Raw genomic sequence first — 23,635 nt, 5'->3', positions numbered from 1 at the left:
AAACTGGAGCTCTGGCCTTACAAAGGAAACATTTCCCAACTTCATATTTTTCAGAATTTTCTTGGAAAATTTTGAAAATATTAACTTTAATTTTGAGCTATAAATTGGAGGGGAGGGAAAAAAGAAGAAGGAAATCTTGTGGAACCTCCTCCTCTGGAAAGATTTAAAACCCACGAAGCCGCAGTCCTGTGCAACGTGCCCTGAGTGAACCTGCTCTAGCTGGGGGCTGGACTAGATCATCTCCAGAGGGACATTCCAACCCCAGCCACTCTGTGATTCTGTAATTTCTATTCCAAATTCCTGATTTAGCTCTCCTCATTCCCCTTCTGTTCACCTTGTGCCATATCTCCAGCCCAGCTGCCTGTCCCAAACCTTCTTCTCTTTGGCGGGCTTCCTACCTGCGAATGAAGTTCTCTGCTTCTCTGGTCTTCAGGACCCAGGACTCCCTTCTCCAGTCCATTTTCTGGGGAAGCCAGGAACAGCAGAGAGGAATCTCTCCTGCAGTCACCTTCCAGAATGTTTCTTCAAAGAGTATATGGCGCAGGAACTGGAAAATCATAGAATCCAGAATGGTTTGGGTTGGAAGGGACCTTTAAAGACTACCTAATTTCAGTCCCCTGCCACGGGCAGGGACACCTTCCACTATTCCAGGCTGTTCCAAGCCCCATCCAACCTGGCCTTGAACACATTCAGGGATGGGGCAGCCACAGCTTCTCTGGCCAACCTGTGCCAGGGCCTTCCCACCCTCACAGGGGAGAGTTTCTTCCTCACAACTAATCTAAACCTCCCCTCTTTTAGTTTAAAACCATTCCCCCTTCCCCTGCCCCTGTCCCCCCATGTGAAAAGCCACTCTTTCTCTCTTTTTCCAGACCCCTTTCAGTACAGAAGTGCTGCAATCAGGTCTCCCATGTGCGTGTCTCTGATGCCACGACTGCTGGGAATGGACAGGAGGAGGAGATGTGTGGAACTGCCCTGGCTCTGCAGCACAGCAGAGCAGCCACGAGCAGCAACCCCGGGAGAAAAGTGATTCTCACAGTGTTGCAGGACTGCTCCCTCGTATTTGCCAATGTTTTGTTTAATATCGTGTTGCATCAGCCTCCAAATGTCTTTGCTCGTCAAAGAACGTTGCACAGCTCTCCTCAGGAAGTTTTTCCATGCTTTTCCCGTCTCTTTTCCCTCCCATTTCAGTTTCCCTCCGTTTCCCTGGTTACTTGGTACTTCTGTCTGTCACCCCTCGTGAGCTGGGGTCCCCCTCTGTTTACATTCATCCCACACTATTTCGAATAATAGAATGTGGAGCTCCCATTTCTCCCTGTTCTCCCTCTCTTTATGAATTTATTCATATTTTCTTTCCCCCAACCTGCTCATCCCATCCATGATACCAGGACTGGCCAGGGCAGGCTCGTGTCACTCCTTGGTTGCTTGTGCTGCTGACAGAGAAATCCAAATGAGCCATGCTGCACTTTACTCCTGAGCTTTATTCCTCAAGAAAGCAGTTTCTGCTCCCAGGGAAGTCCATGGAAGTCTAATTAGTCCCAGATGTTTAGTAATAACAAGCACTTCCTTTCGGTGGAGCCAAACAAAAGCAGTGTTAAAAACGTTAATTAAGTGGCTTTTGGCTCTGTCACCAGGTTATTAACTAACTGCAGTCATGGCAGCCAAGCTAATCCTGGCTCTCAGGAGGACACAGAGCCTTGCCATGCTCCTCACAGTGGCACACCAGCCCTCAGCTGGGCACAGCTCAGGAGCTCTCGCACCACCTTCAGCACTGGGCTTCCAGCTGATCCCTGGGAGTGCTGCTGGTGCAAACCTCCCACAGGATTAATGGTGCTGCCCACTGGCTTCTGCACTCTGGGATCAGGCCCCACTGCTGCTGGTGGGTCGTGCAAATTCACAGAATCACAGAAATCCCACAATGGTTTGGGCTGGGAGGGACCTTAAAGCTCACCCCATTCACCCCCCTGCCACGGGCAGGGACACCTCCCACCAGCCCAGGTTGCTCCAAACCCCATCCAGCCTGGCCTTGGGCACTGCCAGGGGTGGGGCAGCCACAGCTTCTCTGGGCAACCCGTGCCAAATTCTTGCCCACATCCCCAGTAGATCTCCTTATTCTCCACTGGTTGCACTCTAAGATGTGGAGCAGCTGTCCCTGCTTCAGGACCAGGAGGCAAAGGTCTGAGGTGGAGTCTGAACACCATGGAAAAATAGGAAGACATTTGTTTTCATCTGTGGAGTTTCCAAGCTGGTGCTTTAATATATCCACAGCCTTGTGCTTTTTGCAAAATTCGAAGGTGTTTTTATTGTACAAAATCCCACAATGAAAATCACCAGCCAGCTTCTTACATAACTGCTTAAAAACTAAAATTTTACACCTTTTTGTAGTGTGTTAATTTTGACATTCACCAACTGGAAGAAACAGAAATGGAGCAGCAATTTGACTCTGAGTTATTCACCTGGGCAGGTTTCAGTCTGACCTCTGTTTCTCTCCTGTGCCTTAATGTACAGTTCCTGGCATTAACAGAAAACCTGATTTGGCTCCTTTTCAAAGCCACTGAACCCTGTTAGCAGGTCTGGCTCCCACTCACTGTCATGTTCCCTTTAAAAGGGTGAATTTTCTGTCAGTGCAGGGCATAACATTGACCAGTGTCAGCAATGAACAGCTCAGCCATGTTAAACTCGTCCCAGAATGAGGGGCTGCATAACATTTCTTGCAGCCCATCCTGTAGACAACAATATATTTTTGTGGAAAGACAGTGGACATCTGGTCTGAATAACGGCCAGGACTATGTTCCCTGTGCCTTATTTCACACTGGCATCTTCAAAACACCTTTTTGCAGTCTAACCTCCTGTGACCTTTAAAAATAGATATATTATTCTTCTGCACTGAAATGCAACCGCATGCAGTGAGTTCCCAACAGTTTTTCCTTAGAAACACAAACATTTCAGCCAGTCCAATGTCAGCTGGTTGAAATTAATTCTCCAGGGTCTTTCTATTTAAATGTGTTCGCCCCAGAGAGGAATTTCTTCACATTAAACCCAGTTAAATACGTATTGCAGGCGAGGGCCGAATTTCTCCTCTTTGAGTGGAACTGTGGACCTGCAAGACACGGCAAATCCTCCTTCCAGTCCCCGCAGCCCAGACCACCACGGGGGTGCAGCCGAGGGGCGCTTCAAAAGCACCTTAAAAATCCACAGTTACAAATCAAAGGTGAGAATTTCACCCTTCGTCCCTACACGCTGTCGGTGCAGCACCTGATCCTTTCAGTCCTCAGGGCATTTTGTGTCCCCTTGGCTTTAAACTGAGGGCTGAAGTTCTGCCTGCGGAAGCAGAAGAACGACCCCACGCCGATGACGAGCACGGACAGAACCAACACAAACGTTAATATGAGGAGGAAGTTGATCTTCTTCAGATCCTCTTTTTCACAGTCTTCTGGCCTGATGTTCCCGACGTGCATCTCTTCCTGGTACCCGAAGTTCTGGGTGTACTGGCACGTCAAGTGCTCCACGTTGGGGATCTGGACATTTTTGTTCTGGATCATCGATGAAAGCCAGATGTTTCCACAGCAGTTGAGTGGGTTCCCAGTGAGATACAAGTTTTTAAGTGAATTTTCTAATGCTAAAATATTGCTGTTCTGTAATGTGCTGAACCTGTTGTTCCGTAGGTCCAGAACTTCCAGTGGAGAGTCACTCCCCCACTTTGGCAGCCAGTTCAGCTGATTTTCAGAGAGGTTTAAATGTTTAAGGTGACTAAAACAAGGCAAGTCAATATTTAAATCTATCAGCCTGTTACCATGTAAATACAAATACTCCAGAGACTTTTCCAGACCTGATAATGCTTTCAGTTCTATTTTCAGCCCAGGGTTCAGGGAGAGGTCCAAGACAACCAGAGGAGTCTTGTACAGGGTGTATGCTGGGAGGATGCTCAGCCTGTTGTCAGCCAGGTACAGGCACTGAAGAGCAGGAGAGTCCACAAAGGACACACAGCCACTTTCCTCCCCAGCAAGCCTTTGCTTAGCTAATCCTGAGTACATGCTGCAAAGGCTGATATTGTTGCTCTGCAGATTAAGCAGCCTGAGGCTGGGAAGGCTTGAGAAGATGTCAAACTGCAGGGTTTGAAGGTGGTTGTTCTGAATGTAGAGCTCCTTCAGATTTGACAACACGCCAGCATCGAGGAGAAGGTTCTGCAGGACATTGTAGCTCAAGTCCAGGACAGTGAGGGAGGTCAATGCACTGTCATAAGTCACTGCAAATGCCTGAAGACAGTTTTTACTAAGGTTAAGGGTGTGAAGGGACAACATGGATTCAAAGAACTCATCCGGAATGGATTGGATTTCATTATAACTTAAGTCTAAATATACAAGGTGGGATAAATAAAGAGAACTTTTGTTTCTACTTTGCTTCTGATCAAGAAGATGGAAAGAAGCATCCAGCCATTCGTTTTCCACGTAGTCCATTTTATTAGGAGGGGATTCAGCAGTGAGCTGGATTAAATTCTTTGATAAATTCAGAGTTACCAGCTTATTTACCTGAGGGAACACTGGGAAGTGAAGCAGTTTGTTTTCACTCAGATCCAAACATCTTAAGCTATATTCATCATCTGACTTTGTGGTGTAGAAGGTCTCAATGCTGTTCCTGCTAAGGTCAAGTATCTCCAGCTGCCTGAGGTTGAAATCAGAGATGCAAGTAATTGAATTCATTGAGAGATTGAGTTTGGAAAGGTTCACTAGAGTCTCAAAAGCACCTTCTTGTATCTCCATGATGATATTACTCTGAAGATCTATCTCCACAAGGCTGGGAGAGCCCTGGAACATCCTGTGTGATATGACTATGATGCTGTTGTCTGCCAGGGACAGGTAGCGCAGCGCTGGAGCCTGCTGGATGAAATGCTCAGCCATCCCATTGTACAGGCTGTTGTGGGACAAGTCCAGCACTTCCACCCTGGGCAAGAGTCCGATCCCCTCCGTGCCATTTTGAGCGAGTTCATACAAGTGATTGTTGGCTAAATTTATTTCCAGCAGGCTCTTCATGTGTGCAAAGGCCCCGGGCGTGATGGAGCTGATCTGGTTGGAGCTCAGATCCAGGCACTGCAGGGAGCTGTAGAGTGACAGCGACGTCTCAGGGACGCTCTGAATCAGGTTTCCAGACAGATCTATTTTGTTTACGTGTGGGTGGAGCCCGTGAGGGATCTGGTGGAGGTCTCTGTTGTGGCAAAATGCCTGAGAGTTTGCCTGCCAGAAACAGAGAGAGAAGGGGTTGTCGCACGACCAGTGAAAAATGTCTTTGCACTAAATGTAAGAAAAATAACACTCAGCATCCAGGCAGATGCTGCACCTGAAACACTGCTCACACCACTTTTTCTGAGCATCCAGACAGCAAGAGCAACAACCCTAATTTCTAACCCTGATTAGCTGCTCTGCAGCTAAGAGCACTCATTCATTTTAAAGATATTTCTGACTTAGACCAGGAGACTTCTATCTGCATGTGACACCCACTAAATGGTCTCCTTTTTGTGCCTTTCTCCTGGACTCATTTTAATAGTTCCAAGGGAAGGAGTTTTGCTCAGTTTTCTCTGCAATCAAGCACCATTTCCTCACTTTTGTGCTGATGTTTAATTTTCTCACTTTCATCACTGTATTAGAGTTTACAAACTCTACCTGCAATAGTAAGTAACAGCTTCTCTCTGCTGGCAGCAGGAGGTGTAAAAACATATAAGGATCCTATAGCACAAAACCCCTCTCTCCCTCATATTCACCCCCTCCAATGTTTGATGGTGCCTTGCTTTAGCCATGGCTTAGTTCAGCAAGGCATCTTTAACCAAACTGGGTCCTTCACCAACTGAAACATTAATTGCAGCTACGACTGGGTCTGTGTCCAGAGCAAAATCTGTAGTGTGTGTTCATAAGGAATATTGGAAACATGAATTTGACCATCCTTGCATAAATGTCAAGCTCTATTTTGTTATTAAGGAGAACATACAGCAGCAGGAGGAAGTGGAATGTGAAAGGCTTAGGCAGCATTTAATTTACTGGAGGAAAACTCATGTTATTAATGTATTTGGGTGTCTGGGTCGTGTACTGTTGGTAGAAAGATCAGGAAAGAAAAAGAAAGAGAGAAAAAAAAGAGAAAAAGGAAGAAAGGAAAAAAGAAAGAAAGAAATCTGTTGAACCTTGACTTCTGTGGAGAAGCAGAATCCAAATTCCATGACGCAAAGCTTTTCAGACATTAAACAAACATTAAAACTCAAAATTATTAAACCCCATCTGTTTCATATGAACTTCGAGGAGAATGGAGAGGCAGATCTGTTTGGGAGAAGTGGGACACTAGTCAGCATTTTGTGAATCTCTTTTGCATCATCCGAGTTTTGGAGACCACACAAAAATGTGCCAGAGAAGTGCAAGTCCTCATCCAAACTCTAGATGTACACAAGCTGCTCCACAGTCCCTCCCAAGATACATCCTTCCCAAAGATCCCAAGTAAACTGACTATCAGAACCTGAACCCCTTCCTGCTTTCCCTCTGACCCACTCAAATCTCCTCCGCCTAAAAAAAAATTAGAAAAAAAAAAAAAAGAATGAAATTTCCTGGCTTCTCCCTGACACTATTTCTTTCCTGCAAAGTCACCACAGACTTGCTCATTTTGGCTTCAAATATTCCCATAGTTGGGCTCATCTCCGAGGCTAAATAAGAGAACAGGAAGGCTCTTCTTATTCATTTGTGGAAGAGGAAGAAGCCAGGAGGATACAAAAATCCAGAGTGACAAAGCAGAAACTGCTTTGCAGCCTGAGGCAGATGCCAGGTTTCTTCTCACACTTGGAGCCACATCTCAGCAAGTGCTGGGCAGCCCCCACTCCCCGTGGGCACCCAGACCTTGGCAAAGCCCTGACGCAGCTCCTGTCAATGCCAACGGGCTGGTTTTCCCTGGAGTCCTTGGGAAGAGGTCAGTCCCAGCTCACCAGGAGTCTTGCAGGAGCTGGCCTTTCATCTGCATCCACAGAACCCTGCCAGTGGTAACAGGGACCGATAAAATCCGTACCTCCCACCATCTGCCATTTGTTCCTATAACATTTCCCCTCCCGTTTTTCTTTTTAAGCTTTCATTTCTTTTCACTGACTTATTTTGACCCTCACTAAATTTCTTATCTTGTCTCTTCTTCACCGTCTCTGGTGCAAACTGCACGAATTTCGATCTCAGCAGCAGCAGGAAGAAGAGATGCAGCACATCTCAGTGGGATGCAGCACACCTCAGTGGGATGCAGCACACCTCAGTGGGGTGCAGCACCTCTCAGTGGGATGCAGCACATCTCAGTGGGATGCAGCAAACAGTGCCTGGTTGGTGCATCTCCCCTCTCTCCCCCCTGAGCCCAGTGGGTTGGGAGCCTGAGACTGGAGAAGAGGTTTCTCTCAGTCTCATGTTCTGACTTCCCAAACCTGAGCAGTTTGCCCAGGTGCCACACAGCAGCTGGCCCATGAAAACTGGCTGTGCATTCTGTCCCTGCATCACCTCCAGGCAAGGTAAGAGAAAATTGCCTTAAATCCCTTCCCTTCTGCAAATTGTTTGAGAGCTCCTCCTTTGCCAATTAACAGGAATTAGTAGAATCATCTTTCTTCGGGAGGTAAAACATGACCTAGTTGAAGCCTTGCCTATCCTTGGAAAGCAATGTGAGTCAGGAAGAGCCTCCTGACATTTAAGCTGTGCCTTCACTGTCTCACAAACCGGCAGATGTGCCGTGATTTGTGCCATCAGTGCAGCTCACTCCCATGTCAGGGGGCTGGCAGGGACTGCTTACTTCCCACAGCCTCTTTTGTGAGACTTCAGCTCACCAACAGAAGCACCAGGGGTGAGTCAGAGAGAAGCACAGGTTTCTGACTCGTGCCTCTTCCACGAGATTTGAGGTGAAAGTTTCCATTTCGGAGCCTCTGCTATTCCAAAGGTGTCACCATAGGGAAAGCACAACGTGGAACAGCAGGGCTGTGCTGAAAGATAACAATGCTGGGCTCTCAATGGAGCCATCAGCTGACCCAGGAGCTCCTTCTCTCTTCCAGCTGTGCCTGGATCCCCACCACATGCCCCGCGCAGAGGGACACCGGCGACGCTGCGCTGCCGATCTCCACCAGAGGAACATCCCGGCCCCACGGCAGCGTGGGTTCTGTCAGGGCTCAGCTGAGCCCAGCCTAGCTGTGGGGTTGGCTCCACGAAAGCAGTTTACAGTGGAAACAAGCCTGTGTTTACTTCTCAGCAGTGAGCCTGGGCTGCGACCCATCCAGGAATGGGCCGGGATGAATCCGCCTGGATCGCTGCGTGTCCCGTCCGGCCCCCGTGTGACTGTGATCCCTGGGACCCCAGGGGCATGTTTACAGTGCTTTCATCCATCTTCCCTCTCCAGCCAATGAACTGAGCCACCCAGTCACCTTCCCAAGGTCTTTTTATATATCCTAGGTCTTAATTTCTCTGGAATTCAGGAAGTGCAGCAATATGGCAGGGTGGGCAGGAATGGAATGAGTCCCATAAGGGAGACGTGTACAGCTGGCAAATTATTTCTTTTTTCCTATTTTGGAAATCCTTGAGGATTTGTGCTGAACAGCTTCAATGTTCAGGGGGAAAAAAAATAGTATTTTTAAACAGCCTGGTACAGTCAGAAGCACTTGGAGAGGGAAGGGAGAAAGTTCATCTGTGAATAACATCTATAATATTGCACCAGGTGCTTGCAAAAATTAAAGGAGCAAATTTTGTACTGGAGCAAGAGGCTTTGTCATTTCTCTTCCCTCCAGCAGGAGTCAGGTACAACTTCCCTGGCAGAAACGCTGTGCCAGGGTAGAGGAAATCAGTCTCCTCTTATTACAAAAGGGCTGGTAGAGATGTATTTCACAGGGGATGCTTTAATTAAAGCACAAAGAATAGCTGATATGATGGAGTTGATTTTAGGTCTAAGATTTTTCCCTATCTCAGAATCCCTATCCAGCCTTGGAGAAATCAGGTCAAATTTCTTTTAAGCAGCTTCTCCTTAGAAAAAAGCGGAGATAATGACCCTTCTTCCCCCTTCCCCCCTTCTGTGTGTTGTCACTGCAACAAGGGCACAGCCTGAGGACAGGCTGCTGAACACCCCCTAACCCTGCAGATCCCACCTCTGCCTCCACAGGGAGCCTGGCTGGGGGCTTTCCCTTCCCAGAGACTGCAGCTCTTTGTGCAGTGCCTGGAGCAAGGGGGTCCCAACCTCAGCCAGGATCTCCAGGGCCCCAGGGAGGGAGACAGCCTTACCATTTCACAGGATGGCCCCTCTGAGGGCTGACAGTGAGAGGTCCCTGTGTTCACCACTGCCAGGAGGAGGAGGATGTACAGTTTCATGGTTCTGCAGGTAAAAGTAGTTATGGTTAGGTTTCAGTGGGACATGTGAAAGCTGGCACCAGGTCACCATCCAACCCGGGGAAGGACACAAGCAGTGAGATAAATTAACCCCTCTCTGAGCACACAGCACTAATGACCCACCTCTGCTCCTCAGCCCTGTGTTTACAGGAGTCGGTGCCTCCTACAAGGAGAAAATTGGTTTTACCATTTGAATATTAGTTTGCTGGGATGGAGGGGAAAGAGAATCATTCCGATGATCACAAGGCTTTTCTCAGAGCCCAGAAAGGGAAATCCTTTCTGTTTGGATCCCATGAATTCAGCTGAGGATGCTGTTCACAGCTGGGCACCACCCTGGTGGACAGCACGTGTGCTCTGTGATGTCTTGTCACACCATCAGTGCAAAACACGGCCCCTTTGCTTCTTAAATAATAACCCTGGGCACAATCCAGGCTCTGAACATACTTTGAAACATCCTAAATTTTGAGTTTATAAAGCAACTGGGAAACTGATGTATTTGACCACAGAAAATGGGATTTAATGGCTTGCTGTGTAAGGCAGATGTGTAGTAAGCAAGGATGCTGCCCCTCAAGGTGTTTCTGAGGTGGCTGTTACATCCTGAAGCATCAGGACATGGGGTCTCTTCCAGCATAAGAGAGAGAGGAGAGAGGACTCTGTCCTCATAGAATCATTTCGTTTGGAAAAGCCCTCTAAGATCATTGAGTTCAAGCATTCCCCCAGCACTGCCAAGGCCACCGCTCACCCATGTCCCCAGGAGCCACATCCACAGGGCTGTTAAATCCCTCCAGGGATGGGAACTCCCCCTCTGCCCTGGGCAGCTGTGCCAGGGCTGGACAACCGTTGAGGTGAAGAAATTGTTCCTAATATCTAAATTAAATCTCCCCTGACACAACCTAAAGCTACCTCCTCTTGACCTGCCATGGTCCAGCCCAACCTCCTTGCTCATGGAGGTTCCCTTCCCAGGGGGGTTTTCAGTTCAGCTGTCCAGCTGGGGAGCTTTTCCTGCCTAGCTTTTCTCTGGACAACCTTCAGAACCTCCTCAGCAACTGTGAGTGTGACAGAGCCCTGCATCCCCCTCCTCTCCACCCTCTGGGCAGGTCTCAGCATCCCCCCACTCCCTCCAATGCAGAGCCCAGGGCTCACAGGACCCCATTCCCTGGGTGTCAGAGGGGACTTCCCCCGACACTAATCCCTTCCTGCTGGCACTGATGTCTCTAAGCACAGCTTCCAAAAGCAGTTTGGGAGCAGCAGCAGCAGCAACAACTCGACCTAAAGGAGCCTTTATTGCTCTGAGGCTTTCCCAGAGTTGAAGCAGCTTCGTGCTCAGCTCCAGTTTGCTCCCACTGGCAGCTGTGAGAGAAATCCCAGCACACCTCAGAGCAGGACTGAGCTCTGAGCCCTGTGTAGTGCCACAGCTTTCCATCACAGTGCTTCCAAATCACCCAGACCCAGCTGAAAAACACAGGTGGTTTCAGTGAACATCTGTGAACACCTCAGTGTCGGTGAACACCCAGGTTTCAGTGAACATCACCCCTAAGGAATATCAGTAAGTGGGTCAAACAATTCAGCTCCTAGAAAAAGCATGGTACCCAAACCAGATCAGCATGTCCACCTGACAAATGGGAGGGCAAAGGCAGAGAAGAGCAGTGGTTTGCCCCAAGACATGTCTGAAACCACAGAATAATCAGGATTTAATCCCAGTTTTCCCAGTTCCCACTTCAGAACAGTGTTTGCCTCCCTCTCTATTACAATATTATCCTGAAACTTCATAGATGTTGCTTGCAGCTGATAACAGCAGTACCTTCCAAATTTCCCCCAAAGGTAATTTTTGTTACTGCTTAGACAATTAGCAGAGGCATTCTCCTGTGCCAAGGGAAGTTAAGTACAAGAGAACACACAGAACACAAATCAAACTCCCCGGGCTCTGATCCTTTTCCACACAAGACTCTTTCCTGTTACGTGAGAGCCTTCAGGGTTAAAAAGAGTGACTATTTCACAGTTACCTTGTTTCAAGGGTTTCTCGCATCCCCAAACACCGCTTATCATCCCTTTAAAAAGCATATCCAGCTCTTCAGAACCGATCCAGTCCTGGGACCGATGGAATTACTCCTCAGCTTCGCCTTCGCCCATTCAGGACTCCTGGAGGCTCACTCGTAGCTCCAGAACGGAGGCATTTCCAGGGAAATAGCCTTATTTGGGCCAGTGTCTGCTTTAAATTACGCTGCTTGTCTTCCTCTGCACTGCTCCCCGGGCTCTCGCCGGGTCCCGGCCACCGCTGTGCTCCGGACGGAGTCGGCTACTGTGCGACATCCTGCAGCCCTTCCTTGGGGCAGGCGTTGGGAAACAGGGGGACTTTTGCCAGAGGAACCGTCGGGATCGGGCTGTAGGTTTGCTCGGGGGAATAAGGGACTTACTGGCAATGCCACTGCTCGGCTGCGTGCGGGGCACGGCCGGTGTTTACTCCGGGGGGTTGTGTCTTACATTCCCGGAGGATTGCAGCCTCCCGCACCTAAACCTCCCCCCGCATCTTTAGGGAAGCAGCGCTCGAGGATTAAATGTTTAAAATTCATGGTTGAGAAATATAAACCCAAGAATTTGGAAACCTGTCCTGGAAGAAATCACCCTTTCTCTTTGCAGCCGCCCCACCAACGAGAGTGTGACAGCAGCCTGGGGCAGGACAGGGCTCCAGCCCTGGCTACAACACACTTGGGGGGGGTTTCATGGCACGAGGCAGGAATTAGGGACCTTGATAAAGGCATTTTCAGGCGAGCTGCTGAATCTTTGACTCCAAGCACACAGTGCTGAATCTACTGGATCTGCCAGGAAGAATTCCCATTGCAAAGGGGTACTTCTGTCACACAGAAGATGATTTCAAATTGCCTGAGAGCTCAGCTTTTTATTTATTATTTCGTGCTGCCCTCTAGGGCTGGAGTAGCTGCCTAATTGCTGGTTTCCTCACTTCCTTTTGCTAATTAAGTCCTGCTTCTGGAAACCCCACCTTTACATAGATTTCCCCGTTGTTTTTTCCCAAAGACACAAGTCTGAGCTGTTGTAAAACACTTTCCCCATGGGTGAAACAATACACCAAAGAGCTGGGCTCTTAACATGTCATTTGCTCGTTAATGCACCCTGAAATGAGAGGCACAAATCACAGAATCACAGGATGGTTTGAGTTGGAAGGGACCTTAAAGATCACCTCGTTCCAACCCCCTGCCACGAGCAGGGACACCTTCCAGCAGACCAGGTTGCTTGTCTAGCTGTGAAAATGCTCTGACAAGGCAACAGGGGAGGGCATGATTAGGTGCAATGGATAGAAAATCCATGTTAAGCTCTCAGGAGAGCAGTCCACCAGTGAGATCATCTCAACCCAGGGCAGGTTCCCTTTGGCTGGGCTCTCATCAGACTACTTTGGATCACCTTTCCCCAAGCACAGCGTGTTTGGAGCTCCCTTGGTCAGGGCTGCCTGCAGTGCTATTTTTCACCAGGTCCCTTTGGCACACTCCCTGGAGTCAGGCTCTCCATCTGCAATCCCCTTGGGGTAAGCAGGAAACTCAGGCCGAAACTGGGAACCGCTGTGATGTCCAGAGGTTTAAATGCCTTTTGGATGCCTTGTCAGCAGTGTGCAACAGCATTTGAAAAGCACAGGCACTTTTGCAAGGAAAACCTCAAATAGCTGAGGTCTCCAAGGAAAAAAAAACCAACAACTTTTCTTTTTTTTTTTTCTTTTATAATAGGATATTTTGCTTTGGTTTGGATATGGAGGACAAATCTCATGCCTGCAGTGAAGAGCAGCAAGTGGCCAGGGCGATGGCAGCATCACATTTTGCTACACCTGGATGTTCAGGGCACTTTGGGAAGTCTGGATTTGCAGGGATAAAAATAGCAGAGGTTTTGTTGGTTGTGCTTTTTAAAAAGCCAGCTCTGTTCCTCAGGCTGTTTTCCTGAGTGGCCAGGCAGTTGTGCCAGCCCAACTGTGAAGAGCCTGGACAGAAACAAATGCCAAAGCAGGAGGGAAGGGCATGCACTGATTCTACTGCTCAGGACTTTGCTCCATTAAAACCACGCTCTCAGAGGACACCAGCCGTGCTGGGAGAGGTCTGTGCTGTCCTTACCATCCCTGTCCTTTCCCGAAGGGGATCTGGCAGCAAACAGTTTCAAAGACACTGAACCATTTGGCTGATTACCCGTTTTCAGCATTTTTGTGCTTGGGGCTACCCGGCAGCTCCCACCTTAGAGTGGTGTTGAAATATTAGCAGGGTATGGGCTTGGTTACCCAGAGCCCCAGCCAGCCTCGTCTCCATCAGGCAGATTGGAGAATCGAGCTCTTCTGCCCACAAAACAGCAAGGGCTGTCCCATCCCACCGATGCCACAGGCTTTGCACCTGCAGCTCTGTGAAATCAGGCCCTTCCTGATTTTCCAGTGGTCTCCTCAGAGTCACTTCCTGCATCAGATGAACGTCACCCCACGTCACCTGAGGCCTGGGGCACCTCATCACACCTCTCCTCTCCTCCAAACCCTCTTCCCAGCATGGCCCAGAGCAAGAAGGAAAAGCAGATCCCAGCCACTGGCTCTCCCCAGCTAGTCTGCAATCGGCTGCAGGTTCCTCGGGGCTTCAGAGAAACAAGAAAATGTCTTGGCAACCACGTGTCTTGAACCTGCAGACCTCTGGGAGCCTGTCCATCCACAGCCCTGCTGCTTTCTGAGGCACTGCTCTTGGGCTGGGTCCCGTGTGTGAACCAAACTCTCCAGAGAAGGGCACAGAACAAGTCCCTGCCTTAGGAAGTGGCTCTGGACTGTAAGGACGGGAGTGGGACGAGTCTTGCTCCCTTTTGGCTGGAATAGCTCCCTGGTGATGCATCCCACCCGGGAGCTGGAGACAACATTAATATCAACCCTACTAAAAAATAAACAGCCAATGCCACCCTCAGCCACAGCCTTTGGGAAGGAGGCACAGCTCCAGCTCCTGAGACTCCACAGCATCTCCCGGTTCCTTCCGCTCGTGCCCCCCGGGCTGTGCTCGGTGTCTCACAGCACACACAGCCTCCCATCCTCCTGGGGTCAACTCCACGTGTCAAAACAGGGACTCCTATATGTCCTGGACCCCAACATGGCTCCTCTCCTGTCTTCTGAAGCTGCTGCCTCCCTTCCTCCTCCTTCTGTCCTCTCTCCACATGCATCTCTACCAGGTGTTCGGCCAACAGCATCTCCCCACCAAAAATTTACATGTCCAGTTAACTGAGGGTTGGCCAGTTTCCCTATTTTATTCACCCATTTTTTTACTACTCTCTGCAGGAAAGAAAATGTAAATGAACAAGAGTTGCATGAAACCCACCAGCCTGGAGAATTTGTGAGTGAGGGGCAGGGCAAAGGGAGAGCAGGAGATGGAAAACAAAAACTCTTACATGAGCAAAAGATGAAATGTACTGGCATTTGCATATTAAACTATGTGACCATGAAATACTCTCCCTGGGGAACAAAATTCCCGGGGAACCAAACCAGCATATTTTCTCACCAGTTTATAATTTAAGTGCAGCAAAAAGAGAGTAAAATAGGCTTTTAATTCAGCAATTTTTTTTTTATTATTGGCAGCAGGGTCAGTATTTGGGAAAAGGTGTACTCAGTTTATATGATCCAAGGTGACAAAATGAGGTGATGAAAATTATTTCTGATAGACTCGATTTCCATGGTACTGATGGTCCCCCTTGAATCCATCCATTGTGTTAGTAAAGGGCCAGGCATTAATACAGTCACTGAGATGTAACCATCTGCTTTAAAAAGAGATGACTGATTGTGAAATTTTGTTCTTGAAAACTAAAGGATGTCAGCATTTTAGAGTAATAAGTTGGTTTTAAAGTTGAAATTATTACATCTTAGTAAAAAAGCCCAAATTTTCACTGTCGTGCAAGCCCAAACTTTTCCTTCTATTTAAGGGAAACATATTTGTCTTTTATCAAAAGTACTTTTACCAAAATCACAACAGGGCTCAGCCTTGGAAAATTTTCTGTGACTTTTATGTATAAAACCGTGATTTTCTAAAACTTCACCAGTTCCAAATATTGCCTAAACACCAATTCTCATGGAAACAGTCCAGATGCAGCAAAACCCTCTCAGTAAGTCCCCGTTCACCCAAGGTGACATTCAAGCTGTCAGGATCTGAGGAGCAGCACAATAACCCTGCCATCTCACACCCCGTGCTGGGACAGGGAGAGCCCAATGACAGCACTGATGGGGAGAGCAGACAAGCCAAGCAGCGTTTTGCCTCTTTTGCCCGGGGCCAGTGTGGTTTGCCCGGGGCTGTGCGGGGGTTCGGTGTCGGAGAGCCGGGTGAGTGGCACTGAATTGGTGTTCAGTGCTGATCTCTGCAGCACTCCTGGTTCACAACGCTACAATGCAGTAATACCATAAATAGACTGAAGTCCTGTGAAGAAAGAAAAAAAAAAACCAACCCTCTCCCCATCTTCTATGCAAACACGGAGGAGAATAAGAAAGCCAGTGTATGACAACTGCATCCTTATAAACTACTCGGTTGCCTCCTTAACGTAAAGGATCCAACTCGCTGCAGTGCAAGTCCCTGATGGATTAAAGGTACAGCTGTGTGGACAGAGCCACCTCCACAGTGTGTTTAGCCAGTTCCTCAGCCCAGTCATAAACACAGTACATTTTATGTATACAGTACCTGCCTCATCTGTGTTATTTCCAAAGGCTGCAGCTCTAAGCCAGCAGAGCCCTCGCCTCTTCCCGCAGCTGAAAGCTCAACTTTCCCGCAGCTCCCGGCTTCGCACGCGGCTCCACGTACCTGCTCTGAGGCTGGAGGTGGAGGAGGAGGAGCCTTCTGCCTCCCGGACTCTCCCAGCAGCCTTTCCAGCGCGAGCCGAGGATGAGTTTCCTTGGGGAAGCCGTACCTCTGTTGCATGCCAGCTGACTAAAAACTCTGCGAGCTCCCAGAGAAGTTTGAAGTCACAGGGAAAAAAAAAAATGCTCCCCATAGACCAGTCCTTGAATTCATTCCTTCGCAGTCATGAGCTCTTATATATTCCCAGGCTGCCCCGAGCACGTGAACACGAACCTCCGTAAGAGTTTGGATGTGTGCGTGTCCCCCGCGCTCCTCTTTATTTTCCATTTCGTTCACTCAACCTTGGCTTGTTTCCTGCAGTCTCTCAGCTGGTAATTACGCTCCTCTCGCATTGACACATGAAACAGTCTGTGAGCACCACAAAAAATCCCCTCTGCAGGCTCTGGGCACACGTGCCTGTCTCTGAAGTTGGCCGTGCCTGTCCCACAGCTGTCAGCCTGCCGAGTCCCAGGGGCTGGGGGAAACCGGGGCCACTGAGCCCGCTGCAAACCCTAAATTCCAAGTCCATCCACAGGATGGGGTGCACAGGAAAAGGGTATATGGGAGGGAAGCACCAAAGCAGGGCAAACACATGGTGTTTGGTGTCCCAGCACCTCAGGTGTGGCTCGTGGCACAGCAGTGGCACGGCCGAACTCGCCCTTGGGGGAAAGGATAAATTCAATTTAGTGCTTGAGTGGGTAATGACGTCAACGCCTTCTGAAAAGGGCAAGGGGATGGATTGTGCTTTCTTTCCTTTGGGTGTGAAGCTCCCTTTCATTTCTGAAGCAGTGCTTTTGTGGAAATCAGTGGGGGGCTGGCACACTGTCTGTGCTGTGCTCAGCCGTGCCCTGACAACTGGGCACACCTGGGGTCACCTGGGCACACCTGGGCACACCTGGGCTCACCTGGGCACACCTGGGCTCACCTGGGCACACCTGGGCACACCTGGGCACGTGCCCTCCGGCTCTGCAGGTTCATTTGTGGCAGCACAAACTCCTGGCAGGGTTTGTCAGCTCCTCAGTGGATGTCATGGGACCAAACTGAGTCTTGGCTTCACCCCTGGGCCACCCCACCAGGGAGTTCCCACAGGCACCAGGGCCCAAAGAAAACCTCCCACCTTCTCCCCTGGGTGCACGAGGAGCATCTCTACCGAGTGGCCTCCCCTTGGAGGAGAGGTTTGCCTTCAGCACCACCTGTTTTTCCCCCTTTGCACTTAGATCTGCCAAGATTTTTCACCCCAAAAAATGGGGTTCTGGCTCCCTTCTCCTGGACAGCATCAATTCTGTCCCACTTTCCAGCATCTGCTTATTAAAATGAGATAAAAGCTATGTCCCCTTATGCCATGTGCCGAGCAGCTTTGTGAATTCTGCTAATAAACATATGCTGGCTGCAGCCCCTGAGTCTCTGCAACAGGTTTGTTCTCTGTAGGACACCAGCTCCTGTGAGACAGAGTCACTTCAGGTCTGCACCACAGTGGCAGATTCGAGATGAAAACGCCTCCAGATGTGAAAGATGTGGTTCGTTAAATAGCGCAGTAAACACACGTTTCTCGTGTTGCTGCTGTGAGATTGTAACAGGAATAATCAAATTAACAGTAACATGCACATAATGGTAAAGAAGCAAAGAGCAATGGTTTTGTCACTGCACTGGCTGTTGCCTGTGTGCGTGTGCAGCTGCATATTCATACTTGTTAAAGACCAAACAGGACGTCTCCTGACAAGAAATTTCAGATTCACATGGAAGCAGAAGGAATTATTCCCACAGATCCTGCTGTTGTTAGAACTCCATCTCTGGAGTGTGGGCAGCAGAAACTTGGGTCAACCTGTGGTTGATTCCCAGTGACACCTGAGTGCAGGTGCTTCTCCAGGTAATCTCTCCCACTAAAGGTATCTCTCCCAGGGAGTGATCCCTGGCCTGATCCACACAGACCTGGCCCTTCCCTAGGGCAAGCTGGATGTGTCCAGGTGTGTAGTACTTGGGTCCCTGCCCCTGGATGGTGCCCCCACAGCCCTGAGGTCGTTGTGTCCCTTTCTTTCAGCGTGCCTTGAGCGAAGTTGCTCCTGCAGGGTGTAGGAGGGCTGTGCGGAGCAGAAGCAGCCAAACCTGATGCAGGCCCTGAAGGAAACCCAGGAACTACACCCAGCTTGGAGGGAACAGGCTGGTTTGGTGGGGAAGGGCGCCCATGGGAGAGCTCACCCTCAGTGTGGGGAGCCAGGTTATCTGAGAGCACCGAGGTACCCATGCATACCCCCGGAAAGAGCCCAAGGACTCCAGAGGGGCACCACACCCCGAAGGCTTGTAGGATCTTGCCTCCAAAACTGCTTACAAGCAGCAGTTTCTGCAATAACTTCTGCTGGTACCTGCCGTGCACAGATCCTACATTCCTCTGTACGAGGGCAGCAGGATGTGGCAACAGGCAAATCCCACTTCAAAAAAAAAAAAAAAGGCCACAGGTCAGTGTTGGTCACACAAAGTCAATCCTGGACCATCTCCTCCCCCACCAAGCCTCATGGGATTCCCACTCTTCCAAGGCAGAGGTGAACAGGCTTGGTTGGTGGAGAGCTGGCGTGGCGTGGAGACAAGCAGGGGTGCACGAGCAGAAAGCAAAATTCCCAGCTGCTGAGATGCTCCAAGACATCCCTGCCAGTATAAGCATCGTTATCTCGAGCTGACGTTAGCCCAGTTGCTTTTTAGAAATCACACTTAAAAAAAAAAAAAGAAAGAGAATTCAGAAGAAAGGAGTCAGGAACACAAGAACTGGCAGTTTTTAATCACTTGCAAAAGATTAGAAGTTGACCATGTGCTCACCTCACACTTAAAATAGGTTATATCAACAGGATGCCCAGCTCTAATTATAAATGATATTTCCCCAGACTAAACAAAGTTTGATATTTATGCTCCATTTCCTCCAGTTCTGATTATAGCCCGTTCTTTAAAAAAAAAAAAAAATACATGAGGAACAAGAGGTCCAAGAGCTTTGCTCTGGCCCCTCTTTTTCTGTTCCTGCTGCTGTTGAGGGAAGTTTGTGGCTGGGATGGGAACGTGATGATGCGTCAAACGCCAGGATTTTGGCTTGGCTTGGGGCTGCTGCTGCTGCTGAGGAGCACAGGGCAGCTGTCCTGGTCACCAGGTCAGCTGTGATTCCTGTCCCACATCAACCTCTTCACATGGTGCCTGCAGGTCTCAGGTGCTGTGTCTTTAGTTGAACTCCAGAGATGAGCTGCTCTTGGCACCTCCCTGGACTAGGCTTGGCTCAGTTACCCACCATGACCTTCCTCAGGTCCACCTCACCTCGGGCCATGAAGGCACTGGCACTGCAAGGTCCACGTCTGTGGGGTGCTTGGGGGATGTTGTACATCCCTCGGAGTGGCAGATGTTGTGGAAACTCCTGGAGTAAGCAGGAACCACTGCAGGATACAGTTGAGGTGGCAGTGGTGATAAGGGTCTTCTGCAGAGTGAGAGACCACAGAAGATAACACAAATAAATCAAGGGGGAGAGGGGAGAAACAATGCCCCAGGTGTGGGGGGTCCTGGGATGTGAAGCAGTGAGGCAGAAAGAGAAAAGGGAGAGGAAAAACACGTGGGCAAAACTCCCAGGCAAGTAAACTCATATCACAGGAGCTGCAGAGTCCCACGGTCTGGGGGGAGTTGAAATGGGGCAAATGGAATTTGTGTTTGAATTGTCCAAACTGTTTTGTTTGAATTGGCCAAAACTGTCTCCAGGGTCCCCTGATTTTATTTTCCAGCCCCTGTGGGCCTCAGACATACACCACTGCCCACAGAGCCCTTGAGGTGCCAGGGGAACATCTGGAGAAGGCAGGAATAAGGGCAGAGTCCTCCTGCCTCATCCTTGCCCTGCCAGCTCAGGAGGCTGGAGGCAGCCTGCAGCCAACCCAGAGCTTCCAGGTGTTTCTGGGCTTGTTCTGCCCCTCGCTGCCATCTCCAGGGACATCTTCTAGCCCGGGTTTGAACATCCCAAAGCTTTATCAGCAGGAAAACTGCGCTCCACGGATAAACCTGGTTTATCTTGAAATGCAAACCTGGTGAGACATGTGGTTTCTCCTGCAAATATTTCTCCTATCTCTGCTCTACCACTGCAGCAGCAGGAGGATTGATGAATCAGGTGGTGCCAAACAAGCTGCAGAACAATTTTCTCTGTTGACTGCGCTAATGGGGTTACAGAGCATGTTTCTCTCTAAATCTCCTGCTCCATTTAAAGTGTGAAATGTCATCCATTCTTCTTCTGTCTTTTCGTTTCCTTTCGGGTGGGAGAATGAAGGGGAAAGTTGGTCTCTCCCCCTGGCGTTTTCAGTCCCTGCTACTGACTCAGACCTTACAAAAATGAGTTAAAGTTATCAACCACCGCTGAAATAATCAATTTTCCCTTTTTGTTGTCCCTTCTTTCCACCTCTTTACTGTGTTTCCTTCGGCTAAGTGGTGTCTTACTGCAGGGAAGCTATAGTGAAGGGATTACTGGCATTATATCTACAGGGCCTTGAAGCTGATCATGACACAGGTAATTTTCAGCTCTTGCAGAAAAGGATTTCACCACAGTTGGTTCAGAGTGTGATCTACCCTGTCTTTTGCTCCTTCTATGTTGATTTTTTTGGGCAAATACCAAAAAGAAAATAAGTTTGCAATAATCCTAGGGAGAGAAGAAATGAGTTAGAAATGCTCTAATTTTGTCATGTTCCCTAAACCCTTTGATCCTCCCCATAACAAGCCCCTTGTTCCATCACTTTGTCATCTTTGGTTTTTTTTTTTTTAATAGTTCACAGGTGGATTCTGAGTTATTTCCAAAATGTCTTTGCTTCCTGCAGAGTGTGTCAGCTTTTCTGGAATAGTGTAACTTCCACCCCCAGTGATGTATTTTGGATTTTTTTTTTTTTTTGCATGAAGGAAAAAGATTGAAACCCTGACTTAAGCCCTGATCATGGTCCTTGCTGTGCTGGCACAGTCTGTCGTGGTGCAGTGCTCCAGGTGGAACACGCTGCTGGAGCAGAAAGGGACCTGCACCATCCAACAACCCCTCTGGACCAGATAATGGAGCAGGGGGTACATTGGGAGGGTGTTGGAGTTATTTCAGTGGAGGGAGACAGCAGACACAGGGCAACAACCTGAAGGAAACAATCCTGCTTATGTGTCTGATTTTTCCAAATGCCGAAAATCTAATTTGCTGCTGAACATCTTCTGGGTTTCAGAGGTGGGAGGCAAAAACTCAGCAAAACCTTTGGAACCAGTGCACAGGCTACACTTGCACTAGGAAGTTCAGTGCTCTGGAGTGGTGGAATACAGGGAACACAGAAGCACAGATAATTGTGCTCAGATAATTGTGCTCAAATATGTATCCCCAGCCTCCTGACAGGTAGGAGAAGTGATGGCAGCAGCTTTGAAGAGCTGGGTAGAGTCCTGGTCTCCTTTTTCTCGTAGACGTTTGTAACCCCAGCATGATGTCACGGGTGAAAAAGATGAGGTATCTCTGATCAGATGCAGGCACCTGCAAGGTGGGTATCTGTCAGAGATTTTGATATCCTGCACAGCCCATGGAGGGAAATGGAAGCCCTTCTTGCCTGTGATTCATCTCATTCTCCAGCAGATGAGTCACCCACAAGGAGCTCCGACTTTCTCCTGTGAGCACGAAGGGAGTGGTGAGTGACTAACTCAGGCACGGATTCAGAATTAAGGGAAATGAGTCCCTCTCGCAGTCAGGAAACAGAGAACGGGATTTTTTTTTTGCTGGTTGTGAGTGTATCTCCTGCTGCTGTACATCCCAGCTTTCCAGCCCAGGCTGGGCACATCAATCCCTTAAAATACTTCCCAGGTTTCCTTGAGAGAAGCCACTGGAGGTGTTACACGTGTGATAAGTGATTCTGCCATTCTGCTGTTGCTTTGAGGGTCTGACATCCATCACCCCCTGAACAGCCAGCACACTGTGCCATAGGAGTTTGCTGTAAGGGCTGAGATTGACCTAAAAAGGTCCTCCTTTTTAGCAGGACCTGCTGCACTAGAACAAGGGGTAATGGTTTTGGACTAAAAGATGGTTGATTTAGATTAGATATTAGGAAGAATTTTTAAATGAGAGTGGTAATACACTGGCACAGGTTGCCCAGAGAGGCTGTGGCTGCCCCATCCCGGGAATTGTCGCAGGCCAGGCTGGATGTGATTCTGAGCAGCCTGGTCAGGTAGGAGGTGTCCTTGCTCACTGCACGGAGGGTGGGCCTGGTCCCACCCAACCCAAACCGTTCTGCCGTTCTATGGCGAGAGAGTCCTTGGAGATGATCAGAGAAATCAGTGGTGATGTTTCCTGGCCGCTGAACGATTTCATTGACACGTACAGGGGACACAAAGGACAACTGGTTTTGGTATTCTTTGCCTGCCCTCTCGTGGTGAGTGGGTGCTGAGTCCGTGCACTCACACAGACATTTATCTATACACAGATGTATGCAAATATGGATGTACATCTGCATGTCCACACTGACACACCTGTCAGAAAATGCTTTTATCTGAATTGTGCCTTGAGTTTGATGCCACAGAAGCGAGCAGTAGTTAATTGTTGTCGCTGGCTGCAGCTGGTCTTTTTTAATGCTGGAAGGCTTTCCTGTGATTGTGTTAAAATTTGATTCAGATAAAATATTTCAGGATGAAAATAATAGGAGTACAGTGGAATATTTGTTCCAGCTTAGAGAGATCAGCAAGGTCTTCACGTGTCCTTTTCCTCTCTATAAATAAACTCTGATGAAACTGGGTGAGCTGTACAAAATCAAGAGCAAAATGGTTTTCCAGTTCTTACAGCAAATACAGGGCAGCATAAAAATAACTTCCACAGCGTGGATGTGCCTTTCCCTACACAGTGCCAGTGTGGGAGAGCAGAGGGGCACAGAGGGAAAGGTGAAAGCTTGGAGGAGATATATTCACTCACCTTTGGGGTTTATTTTCAGGTCAGCCAGGGTTCAACATCGTATTTCCACTCATTTCCCCTTTCAGCTGCAAAGAGCAGGGGGATTTGCCACGCAGCCCTTCACACCTCCTAGAAATGTGTCCAGCGCCTGGGTGGGGGGTACTGGGGACAAATTCTTCCCTGTGAGGGTGGGGAGGCAGCGGCACAAGCTGTGCGTGTGTGCCTGTGCCGTCCCTGGCAGTGCCGATGTGCCAGGGGGTGGCACTGTGAGAGCACAGAAGGAGGAGACTCCTCCGTGCCAACAGGGAGCCTGCGGAGTTCCCGCGGCTGGGATGCCCGGAGACTTCAACATCCTTTATCCCGCAGCCCAGGAGGTCTCCAGAGAGTCCTGGGGCTGGGGTTTAATTTTATTTCTGTGCACATCTCTGGGCGAATTGAGGAAATTAAAAAATAATGACTTTAACTGCCGATTTTTTAGCTAAGCAAAAGGAAAAACCAAACAGCGGTTCTGGGTGCCCTCTGCTCGCAGATTTGTAGGAGCCGGG

The 23,635-nt window shown here is 49.0% G+C and overlaps 1 protein-coding gene across 3 annotated transcripts; it reads right to left on the bottom strand.

Annotated features, from left to right (window-relative positions):
* Positions 1 to 346: 346 nt before the first annotated feature.
* Positions 347 to 16,447, bottom strand: LOC127467448 (transforming growth factor beta activator LRRC32-like). Of its 3 annotated transcripts, XM_051779403.1 has the most exons (4): positions 11,363 to 11,958; positions 9,255 to 9,345; positions 3,379 to 5,228; positions 347 to 547 (listed from the first exon to the last, which is right to left on the bottom strand). In XM_051779403.1, the coding sequence occupies exons 1-4, from the start codon at positions 11,383 to 11,385 to the stop codon at positions 505 to 507; spliced, it is 2,007 nt and encodes a 668-aa protein (XP_051635363.1). In that variant the 5' UTR covers positions 11,386 to 11,958; the 3' UTR covers positions 347 to 504. The 3 variants fall into 3 exon arrangements, with proteins under 3 accessions (XP_051635363.1, XP_051635361.1, XP_051635360.1); XM_051779401.1 differs by lacking the exons at positions 347 to 547; positions 11,363 to 11,958 and adding an exon at positions 16,157 to 16,447 and having other exon boundaries at positions 2,237 to 5,228; XM_051779400.1 differs by lacking the exon at positions 347 to 547 and having other exon boundaries at positions 2,237 to 5,228.
* Positions 16,448 to 23,635: the final 7,188 nt, after the last annotated feature.

Source organism: Manacus candei, unplaced genomic scaffold (assembly GCF_025592945.1).
Source record: "Manacus candei isolate 608988 ecotype Guabito, Panama unplaced genomic scaffold, ASM2559294v1 h1tg000014l, whole genome shotgun sequence".
Taxonomy (NCBI): domain Eukaryota; kingdom Metazoa; phylum Chordata; class Aves; order Passeriformes; family Pipridae; genus Manacus; species Manacus candei.
The sequence above is the reverse complement of the archived record's forward strand: the minus strand, read 5'-3'. Positions and strand labels throughout refer to the sequence as shown.

Excerpts from the sequence above, each read along its gene's own strand:
- LOC127467448 (XM_051779400.1), bottom strand. The coding sequence starts at position 11,385 with ATGCGAGAAACCCTTGAAACAAG. Across the intron at positions 9,346-11,362 it reads CGAGAAACCCTTGAAACAAG|AACCATGAAACTGTACATCC; the intron begins GTAACTGTGAAA and ends TTTTACCTGCAG. Across the intron at positions 5,229-9,254 it reads AGGGGCCATCCTGTGAAATG|GCAAACTCTCAGGCATTTTG; the intron begins GTAAGGCTGTCT and ends TGTTTCTGGCAG.